The sequence below is a fragment of the Arachis ipaensis genome, chromosome B09 (genome assembly GCF_000816755.2).
Source record: "Arachis ipaensis cultivar K30076 chromosome B09, Araip1.1, whole genome shotgun sequence".
NCBI lineage: Eukaryota > Viridiplantae > Streptophyta > Magnoliopsida > Fabales > Fabaceae > Arachis > Arachis ipaensis.
In genome coordinates this window covers 332,272-354,387 of record NC_029793.2, presented here as the reverse complement: position 1 = coordinate 354,387, position 22,116 = coordinate 332,272, and the positions used below count along the sequence as shown (strand labels likewise).

The 22,116-nt window shown below is 36.9% G+C and overlaps 4 protein-coding genes across 10 annotated transcripts; 1 reads left to right on the top strand and 3 right to left on the bottom strand.

The window, feature by feature from the left end:
- On the bottom strand, positions 190 to 3,989 carry LOC107617371 (formamidopyrimidine-DNA glycosylase). 4 transcript variants are annotated; one of them, XM_016319133.2, is made up of 11 exons: positions 3,620 to 3,989; positions 3,472 to 3,523; positions 3,083 to 3,140; positions 2,544 to 2,612; positions 2,333 to 2,458; positions 2,197 to 2,247; positions 1,596 to 1,673; positions 1,413 to 1,509; positions 1,254 to 1,343; positions 953 to 987; positions 190 to 867 (listed from the first exon to the last, which is right to left on the bottom strand). In XM_016319133.2, the coding sequence occupies exons 1-11, from the start codon at positions 3,846 to 3,848 to the stop codon at positions 493 to 495; spliced, it is 1,260 nt and encodes a 419-aa protein (XP_016174619.1). In that variant the 5' UTR covers positions 3,849 to 3,989; the 3' UTR covers positions 190 to 492. The 4 variants fall into 4 exon arrangements, 3 of the variants coding, with proteins under 3 accessions (XP_016174619.1, XP_016174618.1, XP_016174617.1); XM_016319132.2 differs by lacking the exon at positions 1,254 to 1,343 and having other exon boundaries at positions 1,410 to 1,509; XM_016319131.2 differs by lacking the exon at positions 1,413 to 1,509 and having other exon boundaries at positions 1,254 to 1,356; positions 3,620 to 3,988.
- LOC107618341 (protein TSS) lies at positions 5,431 to 13,606 on the top strand. Of its 4 annotated transcripts, none has more exons than XM_021112482.1 (22): positions 5,432 to 5,849; positions 5,979 to 6,046; positions 6,140 to 6,232; positions 6,307 to 6,379; positions 7,129 to 7,395; positions 7,476 to 7,540; positions 7,632 to 7,763; positions 7,850 to 7,891; positions 7,984 to 8,442; positions 8,524 to 8,678; positions 8,889 to 9,375; positions 9,590 to 9,652; positions 9,737 to 9,838; positions 9,951 to 10,271; positions 10,350 to 10,442; positions 10,556 to 10,657; positions 10,741 to 10,845; positions 10,944 to 11,077; positions 11,165 to 11,480; positions 11,597 to 11,709; positions 11,796 to 11,880; positions 12,035 to 13,606. In XM_021112482.1, the coding sequence occupies exons 1-22, from the start codon at positions 5,780 to 5,782 to the stop codon at positions 13,247 to 13,249; spliced, it is 4,560 nt and encodes a 1,519-aa protein (XP_020968141.1). In that variant the 5' UTR covers positions 5,432 to 5,779; the 3' UTR covers positions 13,250 to 13,606. The 4 variants fall into 4 exon arrangements, with proteins under 4 accessions (XP_020968143.1, XP_020968141.1, XP_016175859.1 ...); XM_016320373.2 differs by having other exon boundaries at positions 8,889 to 9,402; XM_021112484.1 differs by lacking the exons at positions 11,165 to 11,480; positions 11,597 to 11,709 and having other exon boundaries at positions 5,431 to 5,849; positions 8,889 to 9,402.
- On the bottom strand, positions 14,039 to 14,658 carry LOC107617090 (VQ motif-containing protein 11). The gene has a single exon (XM_016318899.2). It carries the CDS (start codon positions 14,581 to 14,583, stop codon positions 14,146 to 14,148), a length of 438 nt encoding a protein of 145 aa, XP_016174385.1. The 5' UTR covers positions 14,584 to 14,658; the 3' UTR covers positions 14,039 to 14,145.
- LOC107616762 (DEAD-box ATP-dependent RNA helicase 35) lies at positions 19,811 to 21,810 on the bottom strand. The gene has a single exon (XM_016318692.2). It carries the CDS (start codon positions 21,745 to 21,747, stop codon positions 19,975 to 19,977), a length of 1,773 nt encoding a protein of 590 aa, XP_016174178.1. The 5' UTR covers positions 21,748 to 21,810; the 3' UTR covers positions 19,811 to 19,974.

Genomic DNA, 22,116 nt, shown 5'->3' with positions numbered 1-22,116 from the left:
ACTATGGCAATGTATTTTCAGAACAGATCAGGCTTTTATTTGTTTTAGGGTCATGATGACTTATTACCTTGATGCTTTCGCAACAATATGGTAAAAACTTGATTGAGATGTGATGAGGCATGAGCTAATCCTATCTCAATCACCCTTACACAAATGGTTATCGAATTTATATTAGTTAAATCTCTAATGAAGAATGAAAATTGACCTGTATTTTCATAACTAACGATTCTATTTTCAGAAACAACTATAATCATGATTTTTGGAAGACATAACTACTAACAATAAGTACAAAACCTGTCGGCTGATCCCTTGATCCCAATTTTCTGGTTGAAATAATTAAAATAAGTCATGATTGATTTGAGGAAGCCCAACCGGGCAATAGATAACAGAGAACACATAAGATAGCTAATCTAAGTTGCAGGTACAAAATAATCCATCCTTCTGTTGTTCACGAGGGCATAGCACAGCAGCTAGCAAGCTACGTAATAGTGGCTACTTAACTTTCCTTCTAGCATTCCTACTATTTTGACTGCTTTGAACTCTTTTCTTTGATTGCTTCCCTCCTGGTTTCTTCTTCTCAACATTATCATTATCATCATTCTCATCAGAACTAGCATCGCCATCATTATCATAGTCACTTTCCTCAGACTTCTTTTTGGAAGGCTTCCTACCTCCACCTCCTGCTTTTTTCCCCTTCTTTGATTTAAGACTTCCCAAATCATCCTCTTCCCCATTTGTTGGTTTCTCATTATCTTCATCGTCATCATCAATATTTTTTTTCTTTGAGGTTTGCCTTCTAGATTTTCCAATTTCTTTCACATCTTGTGATCCACTCGGCTTTTGCAACTCTGGCACATACGCAGTGGTCTAGGGACCAAGAGCATCTTCAGATCAGAAAAATAGAAAACACAATGACAAAAGACAATAAAGGAAAGTGTTCAGATTGGCATACCCTGCCACCAGCAGTAATAAAGTCAATTTGTTTCCCTGCCATCGCATGAAAATTCATAAATGTTTAGCATGGTTTACATTTTATTTTTTTGGGAAATGGGAAGTATGGAACATTTCATATAAAATGCAAGCAGAAGAAAAGACTATATTTATTACAAATGAAATAAATGTTATAGGTAAATATATTCTTTTAAATAGATGATTGGAAATTTCAGCATGAATGAAACAGTGTGATACAATCCATGTTACATGTACCAACAAAATGCTTAATTTTATTTTCAACACAAAGTAAGAAAGCAAACCATCAACAAAAGCCTTGCCAGGCTTTTTTTCACGTGAATGAAATATCCAACTAGAAGGAAACTGACTACTATCTGCTCCAACTTCAAGTGCTTTTTCAATGACCTGTAAAATGAAACTATTTGTTAACTAATACATATTAGAGAAGTATGCCTCACCACTTATTTTTCCAGTCTTTTTCCCCCAACGAAAATGAAATAACCATTCAAGAGGAAAACAGCTACATTCAGCATCAACTTCAACCGCATATTGAATAACCTACATATTTTATCCTCTATATTTTTTTATTAAGTATATAAATTTGATAAACTATAAATTCCAAAGAAGAAAACAACATTCTGCACCTCTTTAATGGATTTGTGCAAAGCTGCACAACTTTCATCCGAAAGGCTAGTAGCTGTTTGCCGAGGATGGATTCTTGCCTGGATAAAAGGAAATAAGGTATCAAGCAATTTCATAGTTTGATCTCTATCCAACACTAGAAGGACAATATGTTAACTACTAACTACAAAAGAATGCAAAGCCAGATGCTAAATACTGTGAAATGCATACATTCCAAAACAATTTGAGGTTAATGCAAACCAATAACAGTGCCAAATCAGACTATTAGAATACAGTAACAAGAATTATATCACTGGATAGCCATTTCTTAACGATGCGTTTAAGTTGCAACAATGACTATGGGGATAGGGGGCTCCCCGTGTTTTTGCAATATGGAAAGTTAAAAATAAGAATTTATATTCATAGTAATAAGACACAGGGATGCAAATGAGCATTCTTTCAAACATAATTCTACCTAAATAAAATTGGATTTCCAGTGATCATCCTGTAGATGTAATATAAAAAGTCTAAATATCACTCTTAGAGTCTAAATTAATAAAATAAAAACATAACTGGAGAGTCTCAAAGATTCAAAATTATTAAGAAAGTGAAGCTTGTACATACTTGGTATAGCACTTCATCTGCAACCCAATTTCCAATACCTGAAATAAAGCTCTGCAGATATTGGAAAATTAAAATCTCCTATAAATACAATATGTATAATCTTTAAAAGGTGATGATAAATGTAGCCACCTAATACCTGATCAAGTAACAAAGGTTTGATTTCAGTTTTCTTCTTGTGCAGAGATTCAGTGAACTCCTCAAGTGTCATGGGTTCCAAAAGTGCATCAGGACCAAGTTCAGATATGGGAGGCACTGATGTCGGCTATATCAAGGAGGGGAGAAAAGTGAGGTTACTGATAAAAATTGTTTGGAAATTAGGCTTGGATAGCAAGTGGAAGTCACCATACATCTTTAAGCAGGCGAACTCTAGCAAATCGCCTTTTGTCAGTGAAAGACAACTCCAAGCCATCGCCTAGCTGTGCCAATAATCTAGTTAGTATTGGTATGAACTAGAAAGTTCATTATTTTACTTGAACACAAAGCTAGTTGCAGTAAGGTTCCTTTAATAATTAAAACGCAAGCACTAAATTGAGATGATAATACTAATTTTCTCAGCATGAAACCAAGTTTACGGAAATAGACGAATTAATTGAATAAAATGTCATACTTGCCAGAACTATAACCTAGCCTACTCTAACATCACATCAACTTGCATCTTCCAACTGAATAAAGATATGCGCGTCCACAACAACAAATTCCATTTCGAGAAAAGCGAACGAGATGTTGGGGGGAAAAAAACACTTTAGAACATGCATTTTCATCTTTTAGCCCAGCTGAATTTGCATAAAATGAAATTGGTGTTTAATTCCAAGGGATCACAGGTCCAAGTAGTGAACTAGTGATATAATTCTAGCATTCCACTGATCAATGCGGGGACAACATTTACCTCAATAAAAAACTTAGAATATTTGGAAGGCCACTCCTCTTCGTCATTTACAGCAGACCTGCATGCATGTTTACACCCAGTAAACTAACAATAGACTTGCATGGGCAGAACAGAACCACTGCCAGGAAGTAACATTCAAAGCTGAAGCAGTTATAGACACGGAGAAAAAAATAACAATAATTATATAAGCTCAAAAAATCAAATAAAATTTGTAAATAGATGCTGAAAAAATAAAATAAGAAATTGACACAAGGCTCTGATATATCCTCTTGAAATGAGGACCAATAAAAGAGATATGCATGTGAAATTATAACAATAAGAAAAAGAAACCCTTTTTTATCAACTTGAAAACTCATAATAATCACTGTCCAAGTAAGAAGTAGCCTCACCTTTTGTACTTAGTAACTGCAACGCCTTTTATGTATATAGCACCAGCCATGCCTGAGATACAAACGAGTAAAAATGCATTAAGTAGCTCACTCTTTTCGCTAGGGTTCAACGAAATGACGAGGCAACATAGAAAAGGAGGATGAATACCGAATTGGAAGGAAGGGAAAGGAGGTGAATCGAGCTGAAGCCACATGTTCTTTCCCTTTCTTCGAGCTGCGACAATGGTCTTGCCGACCACCGAAGCTTGGAGCTCCGACGGAGAGACACCGTCGATGACTTTTGGATCATCAGCAACAATGCATTTCACTATCTTCTTTCCGACGCAGTTGTCTTCGACGGCCCTCCTGGCCGCCTCCACTTCTGGAAGCTCCGGCATTCCACTCTCTCACGCTGACTCTGCTATGACGTTTTCGCGCCTTTTTGGTTTCTCACTACTGGCTGTTCGCCTGTTCCGAGAGACATGCAATCACTTCTCTTTTCGTTCGCGTGAGTTGCTGTCACTGACTGTATGCCATTTGGATCCTGGCCCAATACTTACTTCCCTCTTGGGCTTGGGCTCGGGCCCAGGTTTATTTCTTGTTTTGAGTCCAAAAGGCTCCATTAGCACAGATGCTTTTGGGAAAAATGTTGTCCAAAAACAATGGTAAAAATATTCCTGACTAAAAATAAATGGTAAAAATATTCATTTGTCACAGATTCACAGTGTGTGGGTTGTGTATTGTGTGGGAAAAATTGGTAAATATACGAGGAGCGTATGGGTGTGTATTGTGTACCTAGGATTGAGAGTTGTCCAATTTATTGGGATATCTACAATTGGTTGTCCAATCTATCGACAAAAAAAAAGAAATTTCATAGCGGAAAGATAGTGACAGGCTATTGGTTTGATTAAAAACAAAAATGTCCGAAACACTTGGATTTGAAAGTAACCACCATGATCTCCTCATCCGTGATGTAGCTGTATCCGTTGCATTAGCATTCACCCGTCACTTTATAAAGATTGTGTGTTGCTTGCTGAGAGGGGTCTAGGACTCTAGGGTATAAGGATATGCACCAACACAAGGTTTGTTTGTAGATGCGACAAATTTGACCATACATTAAAAGTACTCCCTAAATAAGTAAATATCGCAACAGAGAGGCTTGATTTGAATTAAAAATTCTAATTCTAAATGAAGACAACAAAAATGCGCTTATTATTTTTTTTGTGGGGGAGAGCTGAGTGCATCTCAAAATGATGGGAGAAGAGATGAGTTTTTTATTGCTATGGTGTGAACAAGTTTCATTTTTTAAAATCAACAATCACAAATTGGATGGTCCGATTTGTGTTTTTAAAAATAAAAAAATTTTTACTGTTGAAATCGGCCCGTCCGATTTTTATTTCAAAAAAAAATAAATAAAAAATACAAAACGGACCATGCGATTTGTAGTTTTTTTTTTTTATCAAACAAATCGGACCTTCCGATTTGTACTTTACTTTTTTTTCCAAACAAATCGGACCGTCCGATTTGAATAAAATACTATATAAAAAAAAACACCTAATTTTTCCATAACAATGTATTACACATATATTTATACAATATAAAAAAAAATTAGCCACAAAAATGTGTTAAAAATTTTGGGATTGATCCACGGCGTATTGTTGCTTGTAACTGGTCGTAGATTTCTTATTGTTTTTAGCTTGGAATGGTATTGATTTTTATTATTATGTGCGGGGCTGTTAAAGAATATATGAAGTTTTGTTTCTAACAGGTAAATACAAAAAAAATAAATTAAAACAAATTTGTAAATATTTAAGCATTTCCTTGAGAATTCCATCGGAAACTTTGCCAAGAAACGAAATACCTATTTGTTTGATAGATATCACCATCCAAAAGAGGATGGCGTGTAACACGTGCTGCACAAAAAGTTCACCTACCAAGAAATAGTCCTACTTAAAACTTTTGAATTTAATTTATGAAGCAAATAATCCCACTTAAAACTCGTGTTATCAGCTGCACACACAAGAATTCCTCCTCAGATACCGTGACATTGTTTTTGTTTTATACGTTCTGGAATGAGAGTCTAGGGTCACACAGCTCGTCCCTTCGGCGTTAAATTACACACGTGGTTCGTCATTCTTCATGAGAAAAGCCAGCCTGGTTATTAGCACAAAGTGGAGCCCACAAAGCACACTATTTTTCTTTTCTTCTCACACCCTCACACCCTTTCTTGTGTTTTCAGCTCTCATTTTGGGGGCGTTGCTGATGAATTTCAGAAGTTTCTCATTGTCAAAATCACACTTTATTCCGTGACGGCAAAAAGGAAAGGTCAATGGCCCCGAGATCAGGGAAAGGGAAATCTAACAAAGCTAAGGCCTCGAAGAAGAAAAAGGAAGACACAGGTTATAAGAGCTCTCCATTTGCTGCGAAACAGTATCATCATCTTTTCACTTCAAAATAACATTCAACTGAACTATATTATCCTTTTCAGTTTTCACGACTACTTTTTTTAATTTTTACTACTTTTCCAGCAATAATAGAGCCTTCCTTAGTTGACATAATTGTGGTCACCCCATATGACTCACAAGTTGTTCTCAAGGTACGGTTTTTGATTTCCAGAACTGGCATTGTGGTTTTGGCTTGATATACATTTCTGATTAGGGTTTCTGTGTCTATTGAAACTTTGGTGAAGGGTGTATCTACTGATAAGATACTTGACGTGAGAAGGCTGCTTGCTCAGAATGTGGAGACATGCCACTTTACCAATTATTCTCTATCACACCAGGTTATATTCTTTTGCATTTTTCTATGCATTTCGGCAATGCATTTAAGCCAGTACCCAATAATGTGTTCCTTTAGGTGAAGGGGCAGAGACTGCATGACAGAATACAAGTTGTCACTTTGAAGCCATGCTTTCTGAGAATGGTTGAAGGTAAGTGTGTGTAAACTCCTCCTTCACCATTCTTCAACCATATGTAGAATGCCAATTGCGTGATATTATTTAAAATAAAATAATTATTTTTTCAAGATAAATCTTTTAAGAAACAATATATTATATTGGTAGAGCACTAGAGCGTTTCTCTTATCCTTGATCATCAGCCTCAAAAATCAAAATAATTGAAAGGCCTCCGCGTGGCCACATTCGTCTCACATTCAATACTTACGTACCATCTTTTAATTATGAATGTACTATGACTTTGAGCAATGTGAAAGGGGGAGGGATACTCTCCAGTAAAAAAAAAAAAAATTGGATGGTAATTTAATCTTATCATTTATTATTCTCTCTCATATTTATATTTTGTCCTATTTATAGAATTAAAAATGAAGAATCACACTTTATTCTCTCAAATATTAAAAAAATAGAAAAAATTCATTTCCTCTGAAAGATCCCAGCTTAGACAGGCCATTATAAAATTGTCTTGTAATTTTTTTGAAATATGAAATATAACAGATATGTTTTGAAAAAGGTAAAAACTTAGGTGAAGTTGTGAAGTTGATATCTGATAACCGTTAAATGAAAATTTAATTAAATCAGTCAAATTATTTAATGATTATCAAGTATCAACTTTATGTAAAGTCGACTGCAACTGAGTTTCCAGCTTTGAAAAATAAAATGAGTATTATGTATTTAGATTAATTTATTTTTTGTCTAATCTAGTATGGTCCCTCAAAATATTTCAGAGGATTATAGAGAGGAGTCTCAAGCAGTTGAACACGTGCGCCGACTATTGCATATCGTGTCCTGCACAACAAGGTTTTCCAAGCCCAAACCCAACCACAAGCCCAAGAAGAATGGAAAGGCCCAACTACACAACAACACCATTTCCAGCTCACCGGACAAACCCGACGGCGGCAACGGCGGCGGCAGGGGTGCCCTCCACCCAGCGCCGATGCTCTCAACATTCTACGACTTCTTCTCATTCTCTCACCTCTCTCCTCCCATTTTACGTTCGTATTTTTTCCTCCTTCGTTGCTGTGTGGCAATCTTAGCTTAAATTGCACATTGTTATGGGATTGTGTTGGTGCAGATTTGAAGAAGTGTGAGCTGAAGAATGCAGATGAAAGACGCGAAGGAGACTACTTTGAACTTCAGGTTGCAGCTTTCGACATCTTTTGTAACTGTAACGGATCCTGAGTCCATAGTAATTAATTATGATTATTTTTTAATTGAAATGGGTTTGTAGATTAAGATATGCAATGGGAAGGTGGTAGAGGTGGTTGCATCAGAGAAAGGATTCTACTCTCTTGGAAAGCGCTCCCTTCGGACCCACTCTTTACTTCATCTTCTCCAACACCTCACCAGAGCTTTCGCTAACGTATGTATGAACTTGCACTCTGTTTTGTGTTTGTGCAGCACGAGCTATAATAATTGAGCCGCAGTTACGTTCAATGTTTAATGCAGGCATATGGCGCTCTCATGAAAGCTTTTCTTGCACGCAATAAGGTGCCACTGAAACTCTCTTGTTTTATCGTTCAAAATTATATATGTGTATATGTTTGTTTCTTCTTACCATTTTGGTCCTTCATGTTCATCAGTTTGGCAATCTTCCACTTGGGTTGCGAGCTAATACATGGCTTCTCCCTCCATCTACTTGGAACTATCCTGATGAGGAGGATGAATACTGTGGCGGTCAGGGGCGAAATGGTCAACATGATCTTAGGCCATGGGCTAAAGAGTTTGCTACACTGGCTTGTCTTCCTTGTGAAACTGAGGAGGAGAGAGAGGTCAGAGATAGAAAAGCATTTCTGCTTCACAATCTGTTTCTTGACACCTCAATATCTAAGGCTGTTGCGGCTATAAACCACGTAATAACATTCAAGTTGAAGTGTTCTCCGGGTTCAATCGTGCATGAGGATTATGTAGGGGACCTATCCATTGTAGTCAAACGTGATGCTGCAGACACTATCCTTAGGCATGATGATAGTAACCAGGAGGAGCAAGCACAGAAGAATTTACTCAAAGGATTGACTGCAGATGAGAATGTAATTGTGCATGTAAGTTGTCACTTGTTCATGTGTTCAGAGCTTAAATTTTCACATGTAAGACCCATGCTTTTTTTCTTTTTTTGGTGGCAGGATACTGCTTCGTTGACTGTTGTTGTTGTACAGCACTGCGGATACACTGCAACGGTGAGGGTTGTGGGTGATACCAACATGAGCAAGTCTGAAGCTCAAGATATTGAAATAGATGATCAGCAAGATGGTGAGGTTAATGCTCTCAATATCAACAGGTATGAGCACATCTAATCTAATACAATACTAAATGTGAAACTTCTCTTCAACTATGATCGATCTCTTTAGTCGAGGCATTATTGGTGCTTTCTAATTCCTAAGGGGAAATTATACAGGAGAACTAAAATATATATATATATATTATTGCCATTTATGTTGGTAATAGGCTGCATGAATATTTGATCTTAATGAATCTGAGATATTTACAGTTTGAGGCTCCTGCTTCATCACCAGTCTGCAGTTGAGGCTGATCAATTGGAAGGGTCTGTGACATCTCTATCAAATTTGGATGATTCTGATTCTTCTAAATATCTAGTTCGGAAGAAGGTTCAAGAATCCTTGGAAAAGTTAAAGGAGGAGGCAGTTGTTCCTAAAAGGTCCATTCGATGGGAACTTGGTTCCAGTTGGATACAGCATCTGCAGAAACAGGAAATATCAAAAGATAATATTTCCAAAAAAGATAGTGACAATGAAACTGCACAAAATATTAAAGGTCTTGGAAAGAAGTTTAAATTATTGGAGAGGAGGGAAAAGGAAGAAACCAGTATAGGTGATACAGATTTGACAGGGCCAAATGATTACCAACTTGTGCATGTGAACGGGTCATCTGATAAAGTTGAAGCAATCACTGACGATTTAGAAAATTTTACTGAGTTGAAGAAACTTCTTTCTCACACAGCATTTTTGCATCTTAAGGTATCTGGTACTGGTCTTCATTCAAAGGTTTGAAACTCATTTTAAACTTTTGCTACAAACTACTTATATATTCTTTCTCTTGCTTCTTCTTTGGCTTTCATTCCTTTGAAATTGTCCATGTTTTCAATTTTTTGTCCCCTTTTTTTTAACATGCCAATGTTTACATTTCAATTTTTTTAATTCTATCACTTAATGCGGCTTCTTGTTGCAACAGAAAGTTGACGAGCTGATTAACATGGCACACGATTATTATGATGAAATCGCTTTGCCAAAGCTGGTACCATCAGATTCTCCAACAGATAATAATTTTTATGGATAACATGATTACATGGTCTGAGAACTGAATTCTTTACAATGTTAGGTTATGGAGTTTGGTTCGCTTGAGCTTTCCCCGGTTGATGGCCGCACACTAACTGATTTTATGCATTTAAGAGGAATACAGATGGCATCATTGGGTGAAATGGTGAGAGTTCTATTCCCTCAGATCCCTCCTGCTTACACTGCTTAAAATCTGCTATTGTACTTAAACTGGTTTGGTATTACAGTTTGATCTTGTCATGCATTTTATGGATCAGGTAAAACTAGCAGTGGATCTCCCACACATTCAATCACTTTGTATCCATGAGATGGTTACACGAGCTTTCAAGCATTTACTTAAAGCAGTAATTGCCTCGGTTGATTATGTGGAAGACTTATCTTCAGTCATTGCATCAACGTTGAATTTCTTATTTGGAGGCTCCCAAATGAGGCCGTCTGACCAACAAAATCTGAGTGATGATCATTATCTCAGAATTGAGTGGCTCCGTGTAGTTATATCCAAAAAATATGGATGGACATTAAACGATGAGTTTCAGCAGTTGAGGAAATTATCAGTTCTCAGAGGGCTCTGTTACAAGGTATCATCAATTTGGCTTGTGCTTGTGCTATTATTTTCAGATGATGAGTTTATAATATGTTATGGTTTTCTCGTACAGGTTGGATTGGAGTTGGTTACGAGGGATTATGACTTGGATTCTCCCATGCCCTTCAAGAAATATGATATTATCAGCATGGTTCCTGTTTGCAAGGTGGGATACTGAATTTAGATTTTTGTCAATCTCCAAGCGGATTCTATGTTTGATCTAGTAGTTTTATCATATCACTGAGCTAAATACCAAAAGTATCATACTTGATTCTACAGCATGTAACATGCTTCTCCGTAGATGGACGCAATTTGTTAGAATCAGCCAAAATTGCTGTCGATAAAGGAAAGAATGTGGAAGCTGTACATTATGGAATAAAGGTAACAATATAATCATCTTGTTTGTTATCTGCCTTAAGCATGATCTGTTATTTTCTATGCACAACTTGTTTATTTAATTGCAGGCATTGGTGAAGATGATGGCTGTTTGCGGTACCTATCATCGAATTACTGCAAGTGCCTATAATCTTTTAGCTGTGGTTCTTTACCAAGCCGGTTATGGTAATCAGGTGAAGATTCTGTCATATTTGCTTCTCATGTAGTGTAGAAAGTAGAGTCTTTCCATCATTTTGTTGCTAATGAACTTGTTTGAGTTTTGCTTATTTAGGCCACAATATATCAGCAAAAAGCGGTTGATATAAATGAGAGGGAGCTTGGGCTTGATCATCCTGACACAATAAAAAGCTATGGGGACCTTTCTGTCTTTTACTATCGTATGCAACAATACGAGCTCGCTTTGAAGTAGGTTACAATGACTCTCCTCTTCAAAATGGTTTAGAATGCCTATGCCATGAAGAATTTCTGTTGATTGTTGTATTTTTTTCGCAGGTATATAAATCGTACCTTATTCCTTCTTCATTTTACCTGTGGACTGTTTCATCCAAACACTGCAGCGGCTTATATAAACGTGGCTATGGTGGAAGAGGCTATAGGAAATAATGATCTGGCACTCCGGTACATACATGAAGCTCTTAAATGCAACATTAGATTATTAGGACCAGATCATATACAGACTGCTACATGCTATCATGCCATAGCCGTAGCTCTTTCTTATATGGAAGCATATTCTCTTAGTGTGCAACATGAGCAAACCAATCTTGAGATACTTCAAAAGAAGCTTGGATCAGAAGATATTCGTACACAGGTGGCGACTTTTGTTGTCTGTATATATAAAAGAATGTTACAACTTGGTATTTGGTAGATGTAATGACAAATGTTGCTGTATATATGCTTATATATAATATGTTCACTCTAATGCAGGAAGCAGCTGCATGTCTTGAATTTTTACAATCAAAAGCTCTAGAGCAGCAAGAAGCTGGCAAAAGTGGAAGTTCAAAGTCAGATGCATCCATTGCAAGTAAAGGTCACCTTAGGTACTGGCTTGGTATCTCCATGTTATTTGTTTCAGATACAACACAGTATTTCAGGGCACCAAAAAACTGTGACTCTTTTAATGCAGTGTGTCAGATCTTCTGGATTTTATAAGTCCCGAGCTTGATTCCAATGGAAATGAACATGCTCAGAGAAAACAGCAGCGTGGGAAGGTTCTCTGCCAAATTTTTACATGGTGTTACCTTATATATTTGACATTAATTGCTTTATTATTATAAACTGCTGCTACCTTTGTTTTGTAAAATTTTCTGTTGTGTTGCCTCATTATGCAACTGATAGTTGTCAATTATATCTCTAATCTTTCAGATACTTCTACCAATAAGTGACCAAAACCTTCAGCGTGAAGATGCACCAAGCAATGTGGGTGTTGTCTATAATGGCTTGGAATATGCTACTGGTATGGCAGAAAACGAAACAGAAGAAAGATCTGGCATGGTGGATTATGAAGTTCTGAACGAAAATGGCAATAATGTCCCTATGTATAGTCCACCAGTGTCAAGTGAATCTATTCACCAGGAGGAGACATCATCAGATGAAGGCTGGCAAGAAGCTAATTCAAAAAAGCGATCTGGGAACACAGCAAATCGCAAGTTTGGCTGCAGAAGATCTCATCTCTCAAAGCTGAGCATTACTGCTATCAGAGAAAGTCCACAGAAATCAAGTTCAAGAGTCCTCTCAAAAATATTATCTCCATCTAGGCAATCAGAGCTTGAAAACTTAGCTTTCAAAAAAGATTCTGCCGGTCAACTAAGTCCAAACAAACCTACTAGAGTGTCCAAAAGTTCTGCTAGCCCAACGTCTCTGAGCTTTATGGCTTCAAAGTCCATATCTTACAAAGAAGTGGCTGTGGCACCTCCAGGTACAGTTTTGAAGCCCTTGTTAGAGAAAATTATAGTAAATATCGAGAATGTAACAAAGGAAGATTATTGCCAAGGTGAAAGCCAACACGAAAAGTCTTCATCAGAAGCTGAGGAGGTTTCCGTTGCTTCTGATGATGCAAGACATACACAAAAAAATGCTAGCAAGATTTCAGCTGCAGCCAAACCATTCAATCCATCATCAGGAACACTGTCCATACTTGATCATTCAGATTCAGGTTCTGTGACAAACTTACATGATGCCAATGCTAGTCAAGGCATGCATGGGGAAACCAGGGACAGGAGTGGATACGGGGATACAAGAAGAATCATGAATCCACATGCACCAGAGTTTGTTCCCAGAAATGCAATGCAAATGGAAACCACTGCTAATGTCAGTAAGGCAGAGATAGCAAGGCAGATACTGTTTAGCTTGCTTGTCAAGTCAGCTCAGCAAAATAATGATTCTTTTGCTGAATGTAATGATGAAAAGAATGCGGTGGTGCCTCATTCCACTGAGAAAGAAAAAGAAATTGACATGAGTAAGCAAAACAATGGAGATGGTGAAGGATTTACAGTTGTGAAGAGGAGGAGAAGAAGCAGGAACAAGTTCACAGATGGATTGTATAGCCAGCAGAGTCCCATATGTGCTTCGGTCCTTTGAATTATGTGATCATATCAGCATGAAACGTGTCCCCGCCAAAATCTGGATATCATTTGGATAACAAATTCATGTCCTAGAAAATTTTCTTTTCTGTCGGATCGATAAGAATTTGTGTCATATACACGTTCTCCTTTTGCATTCGTATGTCTACAAACCGTGTCTTACTGCCTTAGCTTTCTGTGAATGAGGTTTTTTTTTTTTTTCATTTTGTGGACACAACTGATGAATTTGTTCCTCTTGTGTTGGGCTTTGTTAATCGTTTGATGGGAAAATTTATGATTTTGTTATCATTGTCGATTTTCTGTATTAGTGTAAGATACATCTAAATAAGTTAATACCAAGAAAGAGAAACTTAGTGTAAGATATCCAGTATCCTCATCATTCAAGTTGCTGGAATACAAAAATTCATGTGTTAATTATTAACCAAACTTAATATGATGTAATGATTAAGTGGATTGTTAAGAAGTTGTGAGAAAGAAAGTTGCTGAAATTCAATAATAATAATCATAATTTTCGATAGTGGAAGCAAATATATGTCTCTCAAACAAAATCTTGGCATTTAGATTTTATAAGGAGCCTTTTTTTTGTAAATACAGTATATTTTATGCAGTTGCATTGTCACACTACCATTATCACGCAAAAGAGTTTTACATTGCACCTTCTTTATTCCTCACTACCATTTAGATTGGCCTTTAAAACTTATAAATTTTGAATGATTTTCTTTCTCTCTATCTTGACAAATATCGTTGGCTTCGCGCGCAAGTATGATTAACGGGCAAATTGCAAATATGGAAGAATGAAACTGAAATATTTAACAAGCAAGATAAATTAAGTGTAGAGAGAGTAGAGAGTTAGGAGAGATTATTAATTAAATAAATCAAGAAAGGTGGTGTAGTTTAGTGAGAATTGGTTTGGTTATTATGCAAAGGAAAGAGGGAGAGTAACTGAGGAGTGGTGTGACGATAATGTTGAGAAGAAGAAGGAGAAGGCAGTAAGTAGAAGCCTTTGTGAGCTATGACTCTGTCTTCCATTTCCATTTGCAGAGGAGACACCGGGGACGCCGACGATACGGATGATGATGATGGAGTCGTGGCGTCGGTGAAGAAAGGTGGCCTTTCTGAGAGGCCGCCTATGGTGAGCTCTAGCTTCTTGGCGGCGTAGGCGTGGCGCCTCTCCTGTAGCTTGAAGCTTGCTGATGCTGCTTTCTTCTTCGGTGCTCCGGTGAGTTTCTGCACCACTTCCCTGAAGTTTGATGGATCTGCTTGCACGAACGTCGTGTTCCCTATTCTTGCTGCATCCCAACTGTAGGACGAGCTTCCTCTATGTATATGCATGCTTCTCTCTCTCTTTCTAATTGATGAGGAATGAAACGTCGTGTGTCATGTGTATGTTATGTTATATTTAAGGGTGACGAGCGAGCAAGGGAGGGGACACTCGGTAGTGGATCTTCTCTAGTGAAAAAAAAAAAATTGGATGGGGTGTAGGATCTCACCTTTTATTGTTCTCGATGAAAATCTGAGAGATCACACTTTATTCTCTCAAAGTGTTAAAAGCAATAGAGAGGATAAGGGACACTCTAAAGAAAAATTCATCAATTAATTACTACTACTATATGGTATACCTTTCTTTAATAATGTAGTTCAATTTCATAATTTCTGATTTACTGTTCCATTTCCTGTTATTTAATGTTTAATTAATAATAATGAGGGCAGGCAGACAAGTCTGGGTGACACTTTTGACTTTTTTTTAATCGATCGTAATCATAACTGTGTTCAGAGGGCACTGCACATGGAGTGCAAATTGAGACGCTGAAACGCTGAATTTTGGCTGCATATATATAATAATAATAATAATAATGTGACAGTGCTACTGCTGCTTTGTAAAAACGAAAAGTGATGCTGATAATGCTAACTTCACAACTTCCTCGTGACTGGATCAGCATTACTCAACAGAATATACTTTACTATTTATTTGTTAAGTAGTAGTGAGTGTGGTAGCTAATAGGATAGCTAGCAATAATGAAGTAATGACAAAAAGAGGTTTCACTACTTATATTTACTTCTTACTGGAAGCAATGAAAACAAGAATAAGTGAGACTGAGGATGAATGGATTGGTGGTCCAGCACTCTGAATTTTTGAATAATCACCACAGCAGGGGCCAGAGGGGGGTCACTGGAGAACCTAGCAGAAAGGAACCACCACTATTTTGCACTGCAACACTCTCATAGTTAGGTCACTGTCTCAGATACCACCTTAGCTCCTTAGCTTATGGCTTCACTTATGTGATTTCTGATTCTTTCTTTTTTTTTTATAAACAAAAATAGTATTCATATTTTTATAATAATAAAAATAAATATTTCAGTGCATGCCCATTGCCATTGCCATTGCAGTGGCTTGTTAAATTTTGTTGCAGCTTTTTTCTCTTTTCTGAGTTTGCGTGAGGGATTGCACTTTGAAATTCAGGAGAAAAAAAAAGTAGTACTTGTCTCAGTCTCAGGCCTTCCTTTTTGGTTTTGCTTCTATTCTTTGCACTTCATTTGCTTTACCCTTCTTTTCTTTTCCAATTGCTTCTCCTTTATTTTATTTCTGACATGCTTTCTATTGTGTGCCCATATAGGCCAACACCCTATCCACCTCTTCATATCCATCTCTAGATTTAATTTTATTTGAATGAAGATAACATACTTTATGCACTTATATATAAGTTAATCTATTTACCTTGATCAATTATATAATGTGTTTCTTTAATTTAATTTTTCATTGCAAACTTGAGCTATCTGTACTTCTGTAGTTTATAGGCCAGTTTTTGAGAGGCAAAATGATCAGAACACGTAGAAGCTAGCTAGTAAGCTCTAATAATAATGGAGGAGGAGATACAGTATTTTCAACGTGATTAATTCCGCGGCACCCTTTTAAGATTCCATCATGCATCACTTTGCCCCACAAAAAGGGATGGAAAAAAAAAATCAGAATTAGACTTTTGATTTCACTAATCAACTTCATTTTATGCACGGAAGAGGATAAGGCACCAAGGTCCAAGAGCATATGCTTCCATAAATTTAGTGATGCAATCGAAGAAAGAAAACTAAGAATATGAGAATATATAAGCTGTCTTGTGTTTCTAGTAGCTAGGCTAAAGCTAAACTAATTACTAGCAATTGGTAATCATCAAGTACCCACCACGTGTACGTTAATGTCACTTGTATTATTACAACTAGATTTAGACTAAAACTAAAAAGAATTCGTAAAAGAGATCATATATAATTGAAATTAATATTTAATTTTTTTATTTTATTTTTCGTGACTCACGTACAAAATATTAATAAGAATGGAGAAAAAAAATAAGAACTATGAGATTTTGTGAAAAGACGAAATAAAGAAAAGGTATGAAGTGAATGTTGATTTATATAATAAACATAAAAATGAGTGAATATAAAAAAAATGATGAATTATATTTTATTACTCAATACTTATTAAAGAGAAACAACAATAACATTAAAACCATATAGTATCTTATATATATAAAAGTAAAGAGTAAGAATATAAAAGTACAGAGTAATCTAAAGAAAAATAAATACTATAAAAGTGAGAAGAAAAATGAAGAATTTAAGTTATAATTCTATATAGTAATCATAAAGAAAGAGTGAATATAAAAAAAGATGAATTATGTTTATATTTAATAAAAAAAAATTAATATTAACATTGAAGGCATGCATATAGTATCTTATATAAAAATAAATAATAAAAAAATAAAAATATAGAATAATCTAAACAAAATAAATATCATGAGAGTAAAAAAATAAAAAATTCAAAATGTATTAAAAGATTATTTTGAGTTCAGATTTAATATATCATAAATAGATGGATCTATTTTGACAAGTGACAACCTTATGGGCTATGGCAACAACACTCAGTAAATTGAGGGAGCAACATATATATTTGTAGTGATTAACTGATTATTATTTAAAAAACAAAGTGCACATAATAGTGTGATCTATGATTTATCTTCTATGGGAGAAAAAATTCAATGATGAGAGGCGTACGTGGGGAGCATCATGATGGCCAGCAAATTAAATAAGAGAAGGTAACTAAATAAAGGAAACTGTGAAGTAGTTGTGACTGAGTTCTCTAATTCAATAAAATAATTTGTTATTGCCAGACAACCCAGCAGATTAAAGTGGCTTTAACCGTACCAGAATCTGATCCAATATAAACAATTATGACCAATTTGATGAACTGGTTTCTTGTGTATGTTTTGTGTTGCATATGCTTTGAGTGGATATGATGGACAAGTGTTGGGTGTCTGGGTTTTATAGAGGACTTTTAAACAAATGAAAGATTATCCTTTAAGGATAAGTCGACAATAAAAATATATACTTTTGTGCTGATTTGTGTGTGTATGACTCATATTTAAAACCCTCATAAACGAATACAAGGCATCTCTCTCTTAAGTCTAAGGTGAAGCCCTGAATTGGATAAACCTAAACCCGTAGTAAGTAGTATGTAATTACATATTCTTTATTTTTTTTCGTCCGGGTAATTATATATTCTTCAGTTCACTGAATTTAGTATATGATGTGACAATGAAAATCTTCTTATTTCATTTTATTTTTATTTTCTTGGTCACAAATCAGTGATTCACAATGTAAAACTATAGTGTATCCCATCTTCCAATTAGGGCCTTATTTTGGTCAAATAAATTGGGCCTTAACTTTACTTTCTTGCTTGAAATTTGGCCTTGTACAGTGAGGTTTGTTTTTGTTTTGCCATTGCCCAAGAGATAGAATTGAAGTTCCTTGAGCAAAAAGAAAAAGGTGAAAACCAAAGCAAAATCAGACCAAAGGAAAAGTCTAGAGGGTCAGCAACTTTTGTGTTTTCTGACCAGCTCTTAACCATCAAAAGAAAAGTGAGTGATTTCTCACCATTGGATGTAATTTCACACCATTAAAAATATCATTAATGGCCAATTGATGGTTACAAAATACCAAAATTGCTGGCTCCCTAACATTCCTCCATACGAAAATAGAAGCAAATCCCACCCTAACCAAGTAAACAAGTTTTCACTTCAACATGTTTGAACTTTGAATGTTATGACTTGCACAATTTATTTTGATCTTCTAGTAATATCTTAAAGTGAAATGGAAAAACTGTTACATGGAGAATTTTGATTCTTAAAGATTCTAAGCATAACCATGCAAGATGTAGTGCACCTCGTACAAACATGCATAAATAAAACCACTCTAATTCAAAAAAGGGATTGGCATAAAAACATTTATTCATAATAAACTATGGTTTGAAATCTAAGAGCATAGTCAAAGTCTGCACACCACTCAGCACCATTTCTTGTACTTGTACACGCTTTGATATTAGTGCTTCCACTTCTATATTGGGCCGCATACACATACCTTATTATGTTCAATGCTCAGATCGGATATGATAGTATGCTACTCTAATGTCTAATTACCATCCTAAGTTGCTAGTACATGTGGAATCCGAACAAAGCAAGTGATTAGTGAATAAGAGATTAATTTCAAGCTCCTTAATGATTGAACGTGGGAAAGAAGATATTTTGTAGCAGGCTTGGAAATAGCCAATAAGAATATAAGAAGGTGAAGAAGTGAAGCTGATTGATTAAGAAGTTGATTTAAGACATTGTGAGCCGTTCCAGAATCAAAACAAAACTTGTTAAGTTTTTCGATAGTTACATGAGCAAGTCTTTCATTGCACGCCCTTGAAATGGTGGATACTTCCAAATAATAATGCATAGACTTTGTGCAAGTGTTCATCAACTTGCAATAAAACTAACGAATAACATCCTATTTTCAATCCTTAATTAAAGTTATCAGCATGTTTTGATGATAAAATTGATAAAAAAATCTATTTTCATGTTTACTTTTCTTTGGACGAGGCACAATAAAAGGGCACTGAAAAACACATGCACGTGGTTTTGTTGGTCTCCCATCAAAGCTGCACCGGGTTCGGAGCAGTTAACATGCTAGAATTAAATGTTACTTCTCCTTGAATTTACTAGCTGTATAGACACCGTTCAGAGCAGGGTGGCAACGGGGCGGATTTTTGCTCTACCCGACTCCGCCCCGCTGTACAACAATTCGCATGGAACCCGTCCTGCTTTTATCCGCAGATAGTAAAATGTTGAACCCTAACTCGTCCCTGCAGGTACCCACTGCCCCTACTCGCCTCTATAATTATTAAAATTCAATAAATAAAATTAAATTTCAAAATTTATATAACCATCATCACATACATAACATAAATTAAAATAAAAATTTAAATATGATACAATATTATTAATCATTTACTAATTATTTTACATATATTATACATATTATATATTAAAATTATATATATTATATATATAGCGGGGCGGGTAGGGGCGGGTATTACCTAAACCTGAAGGGACGGATATTACCTAAACCCGTCCCCGCCCGCCCCGAGCAGGTAGGGACGGGATGGATACCGCGGGTTCGGGTGGTATTGCCTCAAAGTGAAAATGTGAAAAATATCTACGTCATTCTCTAGGTTTTCTGTTATGGGCTTATGGCATACACTAACAGTTCCCTCAACGACTTAACTGAATATGTTTGTGTACGTTCGGATCATCCTAGATTACATAAACGGATCAAAATCCATAGAATCAAACAGAAGCTATAAACTATATCCTACTTACTAAAGTTTAAAAACTAGCCGTAGAATTGTAACACCCTTCAAATTTCTCCCCTGTAACCACCAGATCCAAAATAATCCTTCCTAGTATTAGCAATCGCCATGCTCTTCTGATGCTCGAATTTAGGACAATCACGGATGCGATGACCAAGACCGCCACAATATGCACATCCCTTGACACCAGTTTTGCCAGTAATCTCATCATTTTCTTCCGTGGGATCAATCAAATCTGCCAAAACTGGAGGAATCCTCTGCTTAGCTTCTTGCAGAAGGTGTTTCAGATCAAGCAGTGTTGTCTCACTTTGGTTCTTGTTTATGAAAGTGGTTGCTATACCAGTCTTGCCACATCTTCCAGTCCTTCCAATTCTATGCACATAATTCTCGATTTCAGCCGGCATGTCATAATTGATGACATGCTGAATATCAGGAAAATCCAGACCCTTGGACGCAATATCAGTTGCAACCAACACATCTTTCTTTCCAGACTTAAAGGCCGCAATGGCATACTCTCGCTCTTCTTGATCCTTGCCTCCATGAACGGCAACTGCCTCTACTCCTTTCATTAGAAGATATTCATGAATGTCATCCACATCAGCCTTGTTTTCGCAGAACACCAAAACAGGTGGTGGGGTTTTCTGGAGGCACTCGAGGAGATACACTATTTTGGCCTCTTGCTTGACATACTCTACCTCCTGAATCACATCAAGATTTGCAGCCCCTGCCCTTCCCACATTCACTATAACTGGCTTCACCAAAGCGCTTCTTGAGAAGTTCTGGATTTTGGTTGGCATGGTGGCAGAGAACAGAAGGGTCTGCCTCTGAGCTTTGAAGTGATCAAAGACTTCTCTAATGTCATCCTCAAACCCCAAATCCACCAACCTATCAGCCTCATCCAGAGTCAAGTACCTACAACTGTCAAGATTCATCTTCTTCTTTGCCAGCAAATCCTTCAATCTTCCAGGAGTGGCAACAACAATGTGAACACCCTTCTTCACAACATCCACCTGTGATCTCATGTCTATCCCACCAATACAAAGCAACGGCCTCAGCTCAGGATAACCGGCTTCCCTCAAAGGCTTCAAGAACTGCTCAACCACTTCATAAGTCTGCCTTGCAAGTTCCCTAGATGGGCAAACAACCAATCCAAAAGGGCCTTCTCCGGGAACAACAGGCATCATAATCTCCTCCTGCAATGCCAGCATGATCATTGGAAGCACAAAGACAAGAGTCTTGCCAGAGCCGGTAAAAGCAATGCCAATCATATCCCTTCCTGATAAAATGACAGGAAGGCCCTGAACCTGAATTGGAGTCGGTTGAACTATCCCTTTTGCTCTCAGCTTGTTTAAGATGGGATCAGGGAACCTCATGTCCTTGAAATTCTTAACAGGGCAAGGGACATCTTCACCGTGAACAATGATATGCCACTGTTTCCGGATCAAATCAGTTTCCCTTTTGGGCATGGTTCTCAGGCGCAGAGGTGGTTTCCACCCAGTTGGCAGAGGCTCAGAGTAAGTGATTCCCTTCGCCAATTCACGAACGGACAAAAGGGTTTTTCTGTCAGGCAAATTGTCGAGCATCTCCTGCTCTTGTTGAAGAATCTGCTCCGTAGCACTGATCTCCGGCTGTTCCTTTTTCAGCTGCGAAGCCTTAACCAGAAGGCTCGGTTTCGCTTCGCTCCCATCATCGCCAACGAAGGAGGAGGAGGAAGAAGAAACAAAGTACTTCCCTTTTTGTTGAAGGATGTTCTGTGCTTGCATGGCCCTGCGCTTCGCCACAGGCACGTACTCCACGTAATCATCATCTTCTTCCATCATCCTCGATACCAAATGTGAACTTTACTACTCAATTCGAGTAGAGAGTAGCGGAACTGCAAGGTGGCACCAACTGCTGAAACAGGGAAAATGCGTAACAAACCGCCATAGGTTTTTTTTCGCCGCCAAATATTTGGGCTTTGAAGGCTTGGCTGTTGGGCCCAAAATAAATTGGCCCATTTGACTTTGACAGTTTTGCGTTAACGAAAAATCACGTATATTAATAAAAAAATCACGTATATTAATAACAGAAACAGAAATAAAATAATATGTTGAACTAAAGCAGGTTGATGAAGTGGCTTGCTTGGTACCTTTCGGGGGTTCAAAGGTAACTTGGTAAGGAAGATAAATACGTAACTTTAACTGGCTCCT